Raw genomic sequence first — 14,945 nt, 5'->3', positions numbered from 1 at the left:
CAACTCAAATGACATCATATGGGGTCTAGGAAAGACTCAAGGTATTTGTACATTTAATCGAACCATCATCTAGTTGAAATCTATCAAGCTCTCCAAGGCTTGAACAGAATTACAAAACTGCATAAGATTTCAGCACGCAGGATTCAAGAAGTATCTTGAGTCAAAATAATGTCTCAGACACTGTGGCACGACAGAGCGTAACAATTCTCCCATACGTCCAGAAATCCTACCGACAACTCCAATAATCATGTACACGATTCTCCTCTTTGCAGCCCCCAGTACCCTGTCCCTATTAACATCCCACCCCTCCAATTCACACCCACTTCCAGAACTCAAATCCCGGCCACATTTCATCCTTATGCCCCAACTTCCTCTGATGATCCGTCAATTTCTCCTCCTTCGCACTCGCAAAATGTCCACACTGCTGACAGATCCAATTCCGTCCCTTCATATGCGTGGTCTTGATATGCCGCTTGGCTCGCTCGATTGTGCCGCAGTGCTTGTTACAGTTGATCCATATACATGGGAAGCTGAGGGTTGCAACGCCTCGGACGGCGTCGGGAGGAACGAATGGTGAGCCGGGCGGTGCGTGGGGTTCAGGATGGCTGGATGGTGGTAGAGTTGTTGGTATGCGGGCGCGAGAGCTAGGAGGAGTGCTTGAACGATTGGATGGTTGCGGAGCGGAGGGTGCGCCGTAGAGTCGGAGGATGAGGGGCCGATTGTTGGTATCTTGTGCGGATGGAGTTGGAGAGTGTTGGACGCCGTAGGGAAGTCGAGAAGTATGGGTATAGAGACGAAGAGAACTTCGGGTTGCGCATCAACTTCTGTGCTGCTATCTTGTGCTTTGTCACTGCTCCGCATTGTCAGCCAAGGCATCGTAGACTTTGATCAGCAGGACATCGCATACCAATCGATGCGAGACCTTTTGGATGGAGGTTGTTCTTCATCCTCAGCTCTTATTTCAATCTTTTTCTTTCCCTTTATCATATCTTCTCGCTCTGTTTCCTCCTTCTCAACCATACGGAGTCGTCTCTTCAGCTCGCTAAGGCGTGCGAGCTCCTTCTCCCCTTTCATCCCTGGATATTGAGCAGCTTCCATATTTGGAACCTGAGATCCGTCCAGAATCTGTACAGATGAAGTGTGGTGCTGGAGACAATGATCTATTTGAGGGCTTTTGTAAGTAGTAGCCAGTGCAAGATTTAAGTCGCGTTGACCGCATGACTTTTGTGATCGGCGGTAATAGGAGGAAAAAGAAAAACAAGGGCACTAGTGTGCCCTTAATTTCGAGGAAGAAAGTTCTTATTGGATATCTTTAAGTCTCTTCGAAGTTTGATCAGGTAGGGAAGCTGCTTCAAATCAATTTGCTGACAGTTCCTTGCCAAGGAATTATGGGTAACTACATAAGATGAAGCGAGCCGCATATTCAGTTGTAAACAAACCAGCCAGTCTGGCCGTTGACACGGTGTGTCTCAAAATCTACTCGATATCACTCAGTATCTGAAATTTTCTCCGAAATAGAACTTATTCTTGGGTGTCAGTCTTGTGATAGAGGGCTGTGGGGCCAAATCTTGGCAAGTGATCTCCCGCCTCGCCTTCCACCTTGTGCGGTTAACCAAGAACTTGCAGCTCTTTCAAAGACGCCCAAGATCAGCCCGTTCTACATTACAAAACAAGCTAACAGATTTTAATACTCACATTCACAAGCACACAGTCAAGGTTGAAGTCGATCGGTAGGTGGGGAAGACTTGAATGGATCTCAAATAGAAAATGGGATGGCCGAATATCGCTATGGTAAGAAATGCTCTCGGGTTACTGTTCGGAGGATTAATAGTTTTACAAACAGATCTTGGCGAAAATGAGAGCCTTCTGGAAGACATATCGATGATTCATGCGCTGGAAGATAGAGAGGGGGGGGACGCGAACAGTTTTAGATACCAAGTGAAATCCAGGGAGAGTGTAAAAACTTAGAGATTCCGTAAGATTCGTGATGTGAAACTTTTCTTCCTGTTAGAACAAGGCTTGAGGTGCTGAGAAAGACTTGGCTGAAATTGTAGGTATCTTGAGGATGAACGCTACTACTTGTACATTTTCCATTGGCTGTGAGACCTCTATCATCTAATGAAAGCAAATCTGTCTGAAGACTCTCCACTCCCTCATCATCTAGTTCGATCCGTACCCAAATACTCGTGTCCTCTAATAAAAATCGATATCTTCCCACCACATCCCTTCTGCATTCCAAGATAAAACCTTCAGAGACAAAACTTCCAGATATGCCAAACCCCCATCATCGCATGGGGAACCAAACCAAACCAGACTAAATCAAAACAAACGCCAAAAAAGCCACAAGGAAAAAACCAAAGCAAAGCTCAGCCTCTATGCCATCATATCCCCACGACCGTAATCCCCTAATCGCAACTCCTCAAAAGAATATGTACTCCAGGGAGTTTCAGACGTGATTGTTTGGAAAGCAACGAATTGTTTGGAATCCAACAACTCTTTCTCAATATGTGGATTGAATTGCCAGGTGCTTGGTGTTTTTGGGAGTGCCGTTACAGACTTCGAGAAAACACCATGAAAGACTGCGGGAGAATGCGCAGAAGAATTGCGATCGATGCTGTGGTTTCCACTGATTGTAGAAAGAGGGAGGCTACCGTGTTCAGTTTTGATAAGATTCTGGTTCATGCTGCCAATGCCATTCGTGCTGACTATAGGTACATTTGAGGTTGCCTGGCTTCCGAATGTTGCTGTGCTGAAACTCAAGCTATTGGTATTTGGGTTAGCTGAAAAGCCTCCAAATGTATTACCAGAAAGAGAGGATGTCGTAGCGGTGTTGGATGCTCCGGTTGAAGTCGATGTGGCTGCTGCACCAAACGCCGTGACAGGAACAGTAATTGAATTCGAAGACGACAAACCATTTAATTTCTTGCCGGAAGCCCCAGCAGACTTTCCACCGAATGTTGCACCTCTTGCAGGGACCCCAAACATTGAGGTTGTTGGGAGAGCGTTAGATGCGAAACCATTGGATGGAGCTGCCTCTCCACCAAATATCGAAGCACCCGTGGCGACGCCCAAACCCTTCGTGCCTAATGTCGTATTGGGTCCCAGTGCCAGAACACTTCTTCCTCCGTCGGCGGTAACCCGATCACGGATCTTGACTCGGAGATATCCGATCCCCAATCGTTGAATCTCGTCCTTTCCGATTCCTGACTCCACCTCTGCCTTCTTGACATCGACGATCGCGCTTGGTGCAAAGAGTAGAGCTTGTCCGACTTTCAATCTGACGATCTGATTGAAAACGTTGTCTAGCTTCGCCTTTGGATTTCCCAAGACCTCCTCATCATTGTCGAGTGCGGCCAAATGGGATCGCAGGCAGCGTAACCAGTCCGGGGACGTGAAGCGATGCACGACTGTGATGGAGCAAAGATCCAGAAGCTTTGGTGAGATGGATGGCTCTTGGGTTGAGATGAAGACTCTTGCACCAAGATGACGCTGAAGACGGATGGAGGACAGGAGTGTATTCGTCAAAGTAGAAGCTTCAGAGCCAGCGTTCATGTACTGTGTATTGTTCAGATCGATCTTCATTAAAATGGAACCAACCGAGTGATGCTTACTTTATGTGCCTCATCGAGAGCAACAACTCTGCCAATCGTCGTCTTCTGCTCCAAAAACAGGCTCAGACACATATTGAACAATGCGCATGCACCTTCAGCGGTGACACATGGGCATGAGAGATCGACAATTGTAAGCATTCCGGCCTGATCGTGTCAGCTGAGAATTGTACGTAGCTCCATAAACATACCTTGACGCTCCAATCATTACCACTTGGATGGTTTGACTTCTTGGTCTTCTTGGGTATGGCACCAGTCTGCGATTTAGGCATGAATGACTCAAGAGTATCCAGACGTTGTGTTAATGGGGCTTGCTGTGCAGGGGTCATCGGTGAGAGCTCGACCTGTCGCTTGAACTCAGCGTAGTTGAATGAGCCATTGCTGTTCTGTTGAGCGATCCGCATTTCTCGTAGAATTCGCGTGATCTCGTGCAAGTAGAGTGGCATTCTGCCATCCTCAGTGTTGACAGCCATCAGATCCAGCATTCGCTTGGTGTTGAGATCATTTTGGTTAATCATCAATGGCTCGATCTCGACATTCAATCCGGAGTAGGTACGCTTGTGAGAAAGATCAGAGAGGAACTTCAAAAGCAATGATGTGCTCACCTTGATGGTCTGAACGTTTGAAGGGGAGCATAGAATGCGGACTTTGATGTTGAAATTTGACGATAGATGAGCGGCTTCACATGGAGTACCGCGGCTGTCCGACATGAAGGAATCATAATGGAAAACGAGTCCGGAGAGAGGATTGTCGAGTTTGCTGACTGAGGACTTCAACAAGCAATTCTCAAGTAGACAGGAAAGTGTGTGGCTTTTGCCGGAACCTTGAGACCCACAAATGAACACGCTTGACGGGGCAGAGATGTTGAAGTAGATTCGAGGATCCAGAGCTGCCGGAAGAGAAGCTGTGTCTCTGCCTGAAGAAGCAATCTCTTCCAAGATATCTGCATACCCAGCCAAAAGTCCGAACTGAGAGAAGCTTGACTGGGAGTGTCGAAGGATCGAAGTAGTGAAGATGGGCGAGCCAGCCAGCTCATTTCGTTGCTCTTGCGCACCTCCAGCAGACGTTAACATGGAAAGATGTACTGAAAGCTCACGCTGATAGGCTTTGTCACCTTCCATAGGCTGTTTGTCGGTCTTGTTCGCCTGGGCACGAGATGGCAGGGCCGCAGAAGGCATCGTGGTCGCTGATTGGGACGTGAGGTGCGGCGTGGGTTGAGGCGTAAAAGCCGGGGTGAACAGAGCAGTTGTAAATGGACCCGCTTTGAAAGTAGATTGAGGAGAGATGAGATTTTTCATGCTGAATGACGATTGTGGTACATTCTTATATGTAGCTGGAGGGATGCGAGAGGTTGGTTGAGGTTCATTGTCTGAGGAAGAGTCTGATTTGGCACCAGGTCGATACCCGTCGACAACGCTGGATAAGTCTCGGAAACTGAAAGAACTTTTCTGAATCTCCCCAGCGGGTTGAGGGAACATTGTTTCGTACGTGGTCGAGTTGTCTTGTTTTCCTTGTGTGGAGATAAGTCGACGTTTGAAACGACGCGTCCTCGCGCCGCCTTTGTCAGAGTCTTCGCGAACCAGAAGCCCTGTCACATGTGCCAAATAAGACACGTGATGTATTGAGCAGATAAAGGTACCTACCTACCTAAGGTAAATACAGATTTTCTCTCTGATATAGGTACACTTGATTTCGGGTTCCATAGGTAGCCGAGAATTGAGTGACAAGACGATGAAATGGGTTTCTGGAGGAGTCATTGATCTGCGACAAACAGACCCCACGAAGCCAGACTCTGTCTGCTAGGCACCATTCAATATGTTAGAAGCATAAGACAATAAGGTAAGACGTCTTCTCACCATCCGTCAGACCTCTGGCTATTTGTCTCAATCAATACCCCTGTCGAAAAAGTTACTGATGTCTCAGACGGGAGAGATAGATTGATGCAGGCGGATATGCAAAGACAGTCTTGGACTAGAAACAACTTGGTCTTTCTTCATGTTTCGATGTAGTCATTGTTGCCCTACTGTGCCCGATGTCTCTCAGAATTATATTGGAATTGTAATCATTCGAAATTGGGTGTGTTCCATCGTATCTTCCACCCAGCCTTGCTTCGATCGTGTCTGCGACGTATGTATGCAATGCGGCCGTCCTTTTGCTCCCGGATTTCCCGAAATCATTGTTTCCAATGCTCTATCTCACTCGAAAGCATCATAGTATTGCGTTTTCACGTGCCTCAACTCCACAGCGTAACTCCTTTCTCGTCAAACCACATGAGAATTCGTACCACTAGATTCTACTCATGATTTTCTGTTCTTTCAATTTCTAGCTCAACAATCTAGCTAACATCAGTACCAAGTTATAATAATTCATGTACAATTACTTAGTGTTGTTACATCCCCCGGTTCAACTAGGTATGGAGTGACGTTAGTCCTAGCGCCATTCGGGAGGCATCTTGCACCTTCCATTACCTCTCCAATATTGACCGTCACACTGTGCATGCACCGAAAACTATCCATTTGAAAGCTTCCATCGTAATGTAACTCAACGGTACAAGACAGGTTTCGTAAATGGTTGCTTGTTCAACTCGTCATGTACAGTTCTATCTGAATAGCTTCAAAACCGTCCTGTACGCCATCGCAGCAACAAGACCGAATGCATGACGACCTATCCAGGAGGCTTGCTCTAAGAAACAGTTCAAAATGTGTTGGGACCTTGAACGCTCGATCTTGAGCTAGTTATGAGTACCATGTGCTGAATGGACGAGTCCCAATGAACGCACATCCGTCTGTGTGCTAGTTCACGATACCACAATGACGCCTGTTGATCGTCAACACTTTGGTAATCGCGCAGTTTAGTCTAATCAAAACTCAAGAAAATACCAAAGGTACTCTAATCATGAATATTAAGCGCATTTCTTCTTTCCACTTGAGGTGTGGAGTGACGTGTTAACGATTAGGTTCTGTCCGGCGAAGCTTCAACTTTGGTTCTGGCACTTGGCGCGTCCGCTTCAAGTGATCGAGTACCCTCAACATCATGAGAGTAGCCCAACAGTCTCGGTGTGACTCAGAAACTATTTTCTAGTGCGCACTCACGAAGGTTTATAAGGCCAGTCCCATGCTCCTCTTTCCTTCCTTCTTCTTTTCTTTTTCCCCTCAGAACAGTATTCATCTCTTGGCTTAAGTGATTAAACAACTTTTGTCAACGAGGTGATACTATACCGATATTGACCTCTTGTCCAACAGATTTATTTGTTGTTACAGTAGTTGATATCATTCTCAAAATGGCTACTTTCGAGTCCCATTACGAGATCTTGGGTGTTGAGCGAAGTGCTTCTGTCAAACAGATCACCATTGCGTATCGCAAGCTCGCACTTAAGCACCACCCGGACAAGAACAAGGAGGATCCCACAGCGACTCAAAGATTTCAAAAGGTACGAACAATTCCCCCCAACCCGTCGCGTAATTTCCATGTCTGGAGTGCGTCATGTGATTCTTGGGCTGCTATTCGTGACCCAAACTCGCTGAATGCACCTCATTTTTGCCCAGCATCGTTGCACATTATTTGATTTGAGAAATTGCGGCTAAAACTAACTTTGAACAAGATTTCCAACGCTCATGACATCCTCAAAGACGACAAGGCTCGCGCTCATTACGACTCGAACCTTTCTCATCTCAAAGCTGCATGGGAAGCTCAGCAAGCAACAGAAGCTAAGCAGCAGCGACGTCGTCAGTCCAAGCACTCTCGCAAAATCGCCGAACTCGAAAGAAAGAAAGGCTTGATTTTGAAGTGCATTCATCTTCAGAACGTTGAGCTCCGCCGTCTCCGCTCATTGTGGGACAAATTACACTCTGGTGAAATCCCAGAGGGCTTTGAAGGTATGAACCCCTCCCGTGACGCTACTCTCCCAACCTAAGACTAGTATCATTTTGGGACTACGTCAATTTTTTGCACACATCACTAACAAGTCACCTAGAATTTCAGCTCTATGGCGGAGACAAGCAAGAAGTGTACATGGCCATTCGCGGCAAGTAAGTAATCGACCTCTCTGCACCCCCTCGTCAACAGCCACGATCTATGCTCTTACCTTGACCATTTCAACAAACTGCATTGCTGACTGGTCAATTCAGGCTTTGTGAACTCTTGCATGACCTCACGAAAAACAAGATGGAACCGGCAAATTACATCTTGGTTGAGCTCGCAACAGCACTCAAGCGCTACCAGAAGTAAAGCACAAAGTTTGGAGGATTCAACCGATCGAGGAGCCGTCAACACGCCATCGACACGGAAACTTCCAGAACAGCAACTTGGGCATTTCAACTTGAATTGTCTGACGTCAATTGCAACCCAGAAACCACAGTCATGTCCCAGAAAAAAAAACCACCCACCAAAAGAAGGGACGACCGATGTCGACCGGCAGCCACCAAAACACATCCACCGTGCGCCACCGACAACAAGACAGAAGAGATCACCAAAAAAAAACCCGTCTTTGAGCTTTGCTCCATAACATTCGTGTCTATGTCAAGACATCGCCTGAGAAGACAGACTCACGATGATATATTCTTGAAGACAACCAAAGGTTGAGCAACGTGCCATTGGTACGAGTAAGTCTACAACCAAAAACACAAAGTACGATTGGAACTACCCACAATGGGTCTATGTGTTACCACTTCCGGTAACATGCTTCATTCGCCAGTCCACGGGATGCCGTCTTTGCTATTCCCAACGACTTCATTTGAGAAATGAGATCAAATGCTTTCTCAAAGCAGATGTACAACGCTCAGGTCATCTGTCTAAGGAATGTTTCAAGAGTTTCCGACTCCACCACATCAGGTGAAAGTCAACGAGAAGGTACCACGTCTGGTATTTTCTTTGCGACAACAACAACATTCCAGAACGACAACTCAGTCCTTCAACACCGCCGACGAAGATCTCCGTCAGCGGATCCGACATTCAGCAACAATCTCTTCACCACGTCAGGTGTGAGATTGAATCGATGACATGCACAATGGCCTTCCGAGGAATGTCAACGCATGTCCAACATCGAACCTTCAGCCGAATATCAGCAGATGAAGATTTCATTTCGATATCCATCAGCACCAAAACAAGGGTTGGTCATCTGTGCCTAGCACAAGCCAACTATCTCTCCGGGAAACAGCGAATGCAACCTGCATTGCTCGAGCATTCCAATCATGCTCTCGGAGAGCCATCTTCTGAGCAACAGCTCCAACATGACTTGAACGCATCACATCCAAGAGCCTCAAGTCCAAGAAGATATCCGACAACACCATGATCACATGATGGTCTTGTCACCCATAGTCTAGGAGACCTCATGCAACCAAAAAAACCCCTCCCACCATCAAACAGCACCACACTGGTCGCTCAGCAGAGGATCTTCGAAACGATAGTCCCATCCTCCGGCATTCTTCCGAGCCTCAGGGCTCAAACGAACAACTCTTTCATCATGTCTAGACATGATGTCAATGTCGTTGAAGAATTCAAGCTCATCATACAATTTGATGCAGCAAACCAACAAATAACCTCACCCACAAAAAACTCTCTGAGCAGCGATACGCGCTCCGCCGCAAGGCGTCAGATGGAAGAAGAAGAAAGATATGCAAACCATCAATCTGATGGCCATGTCGCTGAGCCTCTTCTTAATAACATACACACAAAGTATGACTTCTGTCTGGAGTAAGGACCTCTACTTCGGTACCGGTCAAAGTCCTTCGGATGGGACGCCCTGATCTCAACAACTTCTGTCAACCAGTCTCTCTCCAACAACACATCTCCAGAAACAAAAGTCCGAATCGCGTTGCTGCGTCTACTGACCGCGCACCTTCGGACCCAAAAAAAAACAAAAAAAAACCACCATCCATCCATCCAACCAACAAACACCAGTCCGAATCAAGGTGCCACGTTCTTCAACTGTGCACCTTCGGAACCAACAACCACCACCCGGATCGAGCTGCTGCGTCCACCGACTGCGCGCCATCCAACACCCATACAAAAACGGAATCAAGCTGGCTGCCATCACATCACTGAGCGCCGCGATTCCCTCCAAGGCCTCGCTTCACTTCCCATGAGCGAGGTTTGCCAAACACGTCGACCTTTGACAGCTTTGAAAACCCAACTTAGCATCAAAAACTGACACCAAAAAAAACCCCCCCCCACACATTCACACAGTCCATGGCAATTTTGAAACGCCTGGCTTGCAATCATCTTGGAGAGGATGAGAGACTGAAGAAAGTACAAGCAACAAGCTTGGAAGTACAACACCTCAGGTGTTTTCTAGTACAAACAAATCAAAAAGCCCGAATGGCCATCGTCACTTCACCCAAAAAAAAAAAAAAAAAAAAAAAAAAAAAAAGAGAGAGAGAGGAAGAAGAAGAAGAAGGGAAGGGAAGGGGAAGAGTGAGGGAATGAGGGAAGGAGAGAGAGGGAGGGAATGAGCGACATACCAAAAAAAAACACCACACCACACCACAAAAAAAAGACATACAAGGACGGGGAGAGATGGAGGAGGGAGAAGGGGGGAAGGGGAAACAAAACACACAAAAAACAAAAAACAAAAAAAAAATGGGGGTTGGGGGACGGCAAGGGAAGGAAGAGAAAAGCAACACACACAAAGGAGTGAGTTGATTCTTGGGCGGGCACAATCATTTTGTTCTTATCCTCATGATGAAGGGTACTTGGAGATAGGTGTGTCCGGTGGACAGGTGAGAGGTAAACCTTTTTCCCCACAGGGGTTTTACCGGTGCCTCGAGGTGGGAGGACTTCCTTTGTCATTGGTTTCATGGATTCGCCTTGGGTTGTGAGGCTTCATGTTACTGCTTTGACGGGCTTTGTTGATTGAATGAAAGTATTCAGCAACAACTCCTATGCTTCAATTCGTGACTTCGTGATGTGGTTGCTTCCCCGTGCCCTTCCTGCCTTTCGCGTGACTTAATGAGAGCGTGGTAAGAACTTGACCCAAAGCTCACCAACTTGTAGCACTGCATGATCTCTCACACCAGCTTGCCATTCCACTTCATTATACTTCTCTCCGAGGACGATATACCACTTCTGCACCACTCCAGCGAGGACTGCTCGCATCTCATTCAGAGCGAGTTGTCGTCCCACGCAACTGTGCACGCCGTACCCGAAAGGAAAGAACGCTCTTCTGTCTTTGATACCCTCATTCCAATCTAACCACCTCTCGGGGATGAACTCATCAGGTTTGGTGAAGTAGCGAGGATCTGTCATGAGTGCGACCGGTGGGACGCTGACTTGGATGTTGCCAGGGATGAATGTGTTGTCGATATGGACTCCGGACGGAGGTGTGGCGGCGTGAGCACCCATTCTTGTAGATAGTGATGAGTGGCAATCTTCAAGCTCATCTTTTTGGGGTTGAGGACTTACGGAACTGGGTTGAAGAGACGAAGACTTTCGTTCACGACAGCATTCAAGTATGGCAAGCTTCGTACGCTATCCACAGTCTTTTCGCTTCCTTTCAAGTGCTCGTCCACTTCCGTTTGTAGTTTCTTCAAGATCGAAGGCTGCTTAGCCAAGAGACGAAATGTCTGCGTCAGCGTAGTAGAGACCGTGTCCGACCCAGCAATGATGATCAAATTCGCGTTCGAATTCAGCTGTGCTTGAGAAAACTTGATTGGAGTGCTAGTCTCCGTATCTGTACCTAGGAGGTGGGAGAAGATGTCTTTCCGCGTAGTTCCGAGTTTTTGACGTGCTGAGAGGAGAGCTTCGCCCCGGAGGCGGAAGGATTTCACGTCTGCCGGTTCGGGGAGGTAGATCATGAGCTGGGAGAGGTTCCGGAATATGGAGATGACCTGAAGAGTTAGTTTCGATTGCTGAGAATAGGGGGATGGGAGGAGGACGCACTCCAAGTGCAGACATGTATTTATGAATGAAATGCATGTAAGTGTTGTCGCCAGTGCCGCTTAGCATACCTGCGTCGTGGGCGAAGGATAAGTCGGCCATCCTGGATGTCGAGGTTAGCGGTGGTCATAACTATTGAGCAGGGTGTCTTACACATCAAACGAGAAGTCTTCCATAAGCTTAGAGCAATTTATATCTTCGCCGCTAGAAAAATTGATTGCTCCTAGGAGATCAGCAACGTGTTTCTCAACTCGTGGATTGTAGTGCTGAAATTCGCTGCTCGCGAAAGCTCGTTCCCTGTCACGAATGTAAATACAAGTGTTCACATAATCAAAGGTCTAAGCATACCAGATTCGTCTCCATGGCGTGTGTAGTTTGTAGTTCCTTTGAGTGTTGAGATTGAATTCTCCGTTCATGGCTCCAACCTCATAGAATGTCCCTCTCGGGTATTTACCGCGATAGATTGCTTCGATAGCCTCAACATTTCTAATACTGAGCTCTCTAGGGCCGATGCGAATGAAGTCACTGTTGTATTGTTTGTGTAATTTTAGCACAGTGTGAGATCCTCGTCCCGTACGGAATTCGTTGGCTAAATAGATGTTTGATATAGCCGCTGCTTTTGGTCCAGGGAAGTGAGACAATGGGGAAAAGTAGACACGACGGATTATAGTCAAGAAGAAAAAGATCAATAGGAAAGTGAAGTTCACTGCAGCGAAGCGAGAGAACAAGGATGGAAGATAATCATGAGTGGTGAAGATAAAGCCGAAAACAATTGTGTTAGCGATCGAGTATGTACTCAAGACTTTCGTGGTTGACACCTCGTGGATTGGAAACAAAATGAAGTGAGCTGCAACAGCCGCCGCTGCAACTGTGAAAGTTGTTTTCTCCATCTTGACTTTTTGGCGATGCAAGTTTGAAGATTAAAAGGATTACTGGACTTTATGCAGGAAATTCTGGGGTCGCGGCCCGATGAGTTGCTGCAAATGTCGGTAAGCACCGTGGGCTTGACCAGGGCATAGTCGTACAAGGAATTTCGTTGACTTTCATTGGATTCAGCCCTTGTATCTCAACAAGGACCACTTTCCAAATTCGGACTGAATTGAAGCTGAAAAGCCACTTTCGATGGAAAATGCATAGATCGCAGGTCTGCTCCGGAGGCTAATCCACATCGAATACTCGCGTATCATAGTATTTCCTTTGCTTCTTGGGCGTTTTGGCTTCGATGCAGCTTCGATCTACTGTCGGGCGCTGATGTTCAGGCTATATTTCAGGCTCGATTGAATGGAGGAGCTATCAGAAAAGTTTGGGAGAATAATGACTCTTCCTTAGAGATTTGTTGGTACCTGCGCATGCATCTCTATGTCGACTTCTCAATGGGTGCTTTATCATAATTTCCCGTCATTTTCATAGCGAAAAGAACATTGTAACAAGCGAATTATGTTCTCGAATTCCCGAGACTCCAGGGCCCGTAGCACTGATCGGTAGTTCCAGAACCTGGAGTAAACAAATGTCTTGCCGAGATCGCTTGAAGTCACAGGAGAAAGGTGATTTTCAAGTGACAATGACAGATGTTTCGGTTGGATCCTTTCCGAATAATTGCAAAAACTGTTCAAATAAGTTTGAAGAGTTCGCTAGAGAAGTTTGCCCTGCAAGAGCACCGAACGGACTCATCCTGTAGTTCTTGTTATGCTCTTCAATTTCATCGCAAGGCTATTGGGAGTTGAGTGTCCGAGGATACGACTGAGGATGCTTTGATCAGTCCACAAGCACTGTAGAGTAGGACTCCTCTGCTGAATCGTAAAGCTTCGTTTCGGCGTGACGGAAAACAGCTGGAAGAAGTGAAGAAGGGCAGCAAATTGGAGGTTGCAAGTCTCCTGGCATCTCCCTGGTCATGATTAGTCATCATTCAGTGCTTGGCTTGCCTCACATTCCAACTTCACCAAGTATCGCATCCCGCAGAAACACGCAGCCGCAAGAAAGCATGGAGACTTCTAATTCTTCTTTCCAAAAGCAAATTCAATCTGCTGCTCAGCAAGTCCTCTTTACCCCCGAACTTCTCGAAATTATTCTCTCGCACCTCCCCTTCTGCGACCTACTCGTGTCTGCGCTGCGGGTCAATCGAACATTCAACGCTGTCATAAGCAGATCACAATCCATTCAAAAAGCGCTATTCTTCCTACCTGCTACTTCCCAGGTTGATCCTCGGCCATGTCCCTTGCTGCGCGCCTCGAGCGCCACAAGATTTGTGGACAGAAGGGTACAGGATTGGGACCAGGTACAACGAGATCTTAAGATGCAAGGCAAGACGGAATATCGAAACGAATGGTTAAATGATACCGCTCTTAAGCCCTACAATCGAAGCACTGCATCGTCTGCTAGGAAAGAAGCCGTAGAAAGAGGAGAGGCAAGTTGGCGGAGAATGCTGATAATCCAACCCCCGATCAAGGAAGTTCATATCGATTCAGGGAAGGGGTGGATAGTGTCCGACGACTGGTTGCGAATGAGTCAACTGCATAAGAATATTGTTATTTGTCGACACATTTCGGTCGATAAGAGTGGAATAGGGAACCTTCGCGTTCTACATTACTCGCCAGGATGAGAGCCCGGAGGTGCTGCAAGATTCATACTGAAAAATGATGTGAGCTATGAAAGCATATCTCTTGGCCTGGCTGTAGCCTATTCGGACATCGGGCTTCTGGAGACTTTTCTGCCTGCCTGAGCTGTAGCTAACAAGCTTTGCTGTTGAGTCACGTAACGTCGATACAGCAAGCTACTTGTGTAAGTGACGCGATTCGTGGTCGTCGTATGTCGCAGGGAATGTCATCGGCCGATGTAATGACTTGCTTACCGGCTGCGGTCCTCTGTTGATCTCCCGTTTGGCGATGAGAAAGAGATCGCAGCCATACTTCCCTGCCTCGTGCCATATGATCATCATCGGATCCGATAGTGGCGCTGGGATCCAACTATCAATATCTCCAGCTGCAGACCATACCTCGTTATAGTTATGGTTCTGGATGTACACTAGCTGTTGACACGTCTCATCTATACAGCACTAAACGAAGTGAGACGCGGAATTTGCACATTCCTGTTGGCTTCAACGTCGTACAATCGAAAGTCCTAGCCATGTGTTGGTGGCATGATCCCGCACATTCAGAGCTGTGCGATGAACTTCTCCTCTTTTCATTGTCAGGGTATCTCCTCAAGAGGACTTAGAGTTGCGATGTGCTCGTTGTATGAGAATCAAACCTAACGTGAAAGAGACGTCGAGCTTCTCAGCGAACATCCTTCAATGTCGTTACGAATACGTTCTTCATGTCAGACAGTTCTAGACTAAAGAACAGCAAAAGGCGTTTCTGTCAGAGTCTTCGTAGAGAACACGGTAATGCCTCAGAGCTTCTTCCAAAGATGTCTGCAGGCCACAAAATAATTGGCTTTCCCGTCTTCAATTCGCAACTGCTTGGTTTT

General features: G+C 47.0%; 4 protein-coding genes across 4 annotated transcripts; 1 reads left to right on the top strand and 3 right to left on the bottom strand.

Moving 5' to 3' along the window:
• Nucleotides 1-447: 447 nt before the first annotated feature.
• ONS95_009530 (uncharacterized protein) lies at nucleotides 448-1,098 on the bottom strand (the record flags this gene model as incomplete). The annotated part of the gene is made up of 2 exons (XM_058503129.1): nucleotides 448-850; nucleotides 908-1,098. The coding sequence occupies 2 exons, from the start codon at nucleotides 1,096-1,098 to the stop codon at nucleotides 448-450; spliced, it is 594 nt and encodes a 197-aa protein (XP_058362063.1).
• Nucleotides 1,099-2,027: 929 nt separating this feature from the next.
• ONS95_009529 (uncharacterized protein) lies at nucleotides 2,028-5,782 on the bottom strand. Its single transcript, XM_058503128.1, has 7 exons — nucleotides 5,465-5,782; nucleotides 5,256-5,407; nucleotides 4,214-5,196; nucleotides 3,800-4,165; nucleotides 3,612-3,755; nucleotides 2,913-3,555; nucleotides 2,028-2,761 (listed from the first exon to the last, which is right to left on the bottom strand). The coding sequence occupies exons 3-7, from the start codon at nucleotides 5,084-5,086 to the stop codon at nucleotides 2,757-2,759; spliced, it is 2,031 nt and encodes a 676-aa protein (XP_058362062.1). The 5' UTR covers nucleotides 5,087-5,196; nucleotides 5,256-5,407; nucleotides 5,465-5,782; the 3' UTR covers nucleotides 2,028-2,756.
• A 1,106-nt stretch (nucleotides 5,783-6,888) lies between these two features.
• DNAJC5B (DnaJ sub C member 5B) lies at nucleotides 6,889-7,835 on the top strand (the record flags this gene model as incomplete). Its single annotated transcript, XM_058503127.1, has 4 exons — nucleotides 6,889-7,038; nucleotides 7,210-7,483; nucleotides 7,582-7,636; nucleotides 7,736-7,835. The coding sequence occupies 4 exons, from the start codon at nucleotides 6,889-6,891 to the stop codon at nucleotides 7,833-7,835; spliced, it is 579 nt and encodes a 192-aa protein (XP_058362061.1).
• A 2,109-nt stretch (nucleotides 7,836-9,944) lies between these two features.
• Nucleotides 9,945-13,358, bottom strand: ONS95_009527 (uncharacterized protein). The gene is made up of 5 exons (XM_058503126.1): nucleotides 11,829-13,358; nucleotides 11,634-11,777; nucleotides 11,484-11,583; nucleotides 11,007-11,431; nucleotides 9,945-10,947 (listed from the first exon to the last, which is right to left on the bottom strand). Exons 1-5 carry the CDS (start codon nucleotides 12,368-12,370, stop codon nucleotides 10,551-10,553), a joined length of 1,608 nt encoding a protein of 535 aa, XP_058362060.1. The 5' UTR covers nucleotides 12,371-13,358; the 3' UTR covers nucleotides 9,945-10,550.
• Nucleotides 13,359-14,945: the final 1,587 nt, after the last annotated feature.

Source organism: Cadophora gregata (assembly GCF_030347475.1).
Source record: "Cadophora gregata isolate MNR1 chromosome Unknown scaffold_3, whole genome shotgun sequence".
NCBI classification, from domain to species: domain Eukaryota; kingdom Fungi; phylum Ascomycota; class Leotiomycetes; order Helotiales; family Ploettnerulaceae; genus Cadophora; species Cadophora gregata.
The sequence above is the reverse complement of the archived record's forward strand: the minus strand, read 5'-3'. Positions and strand labels throughout refer to the sequence as shown.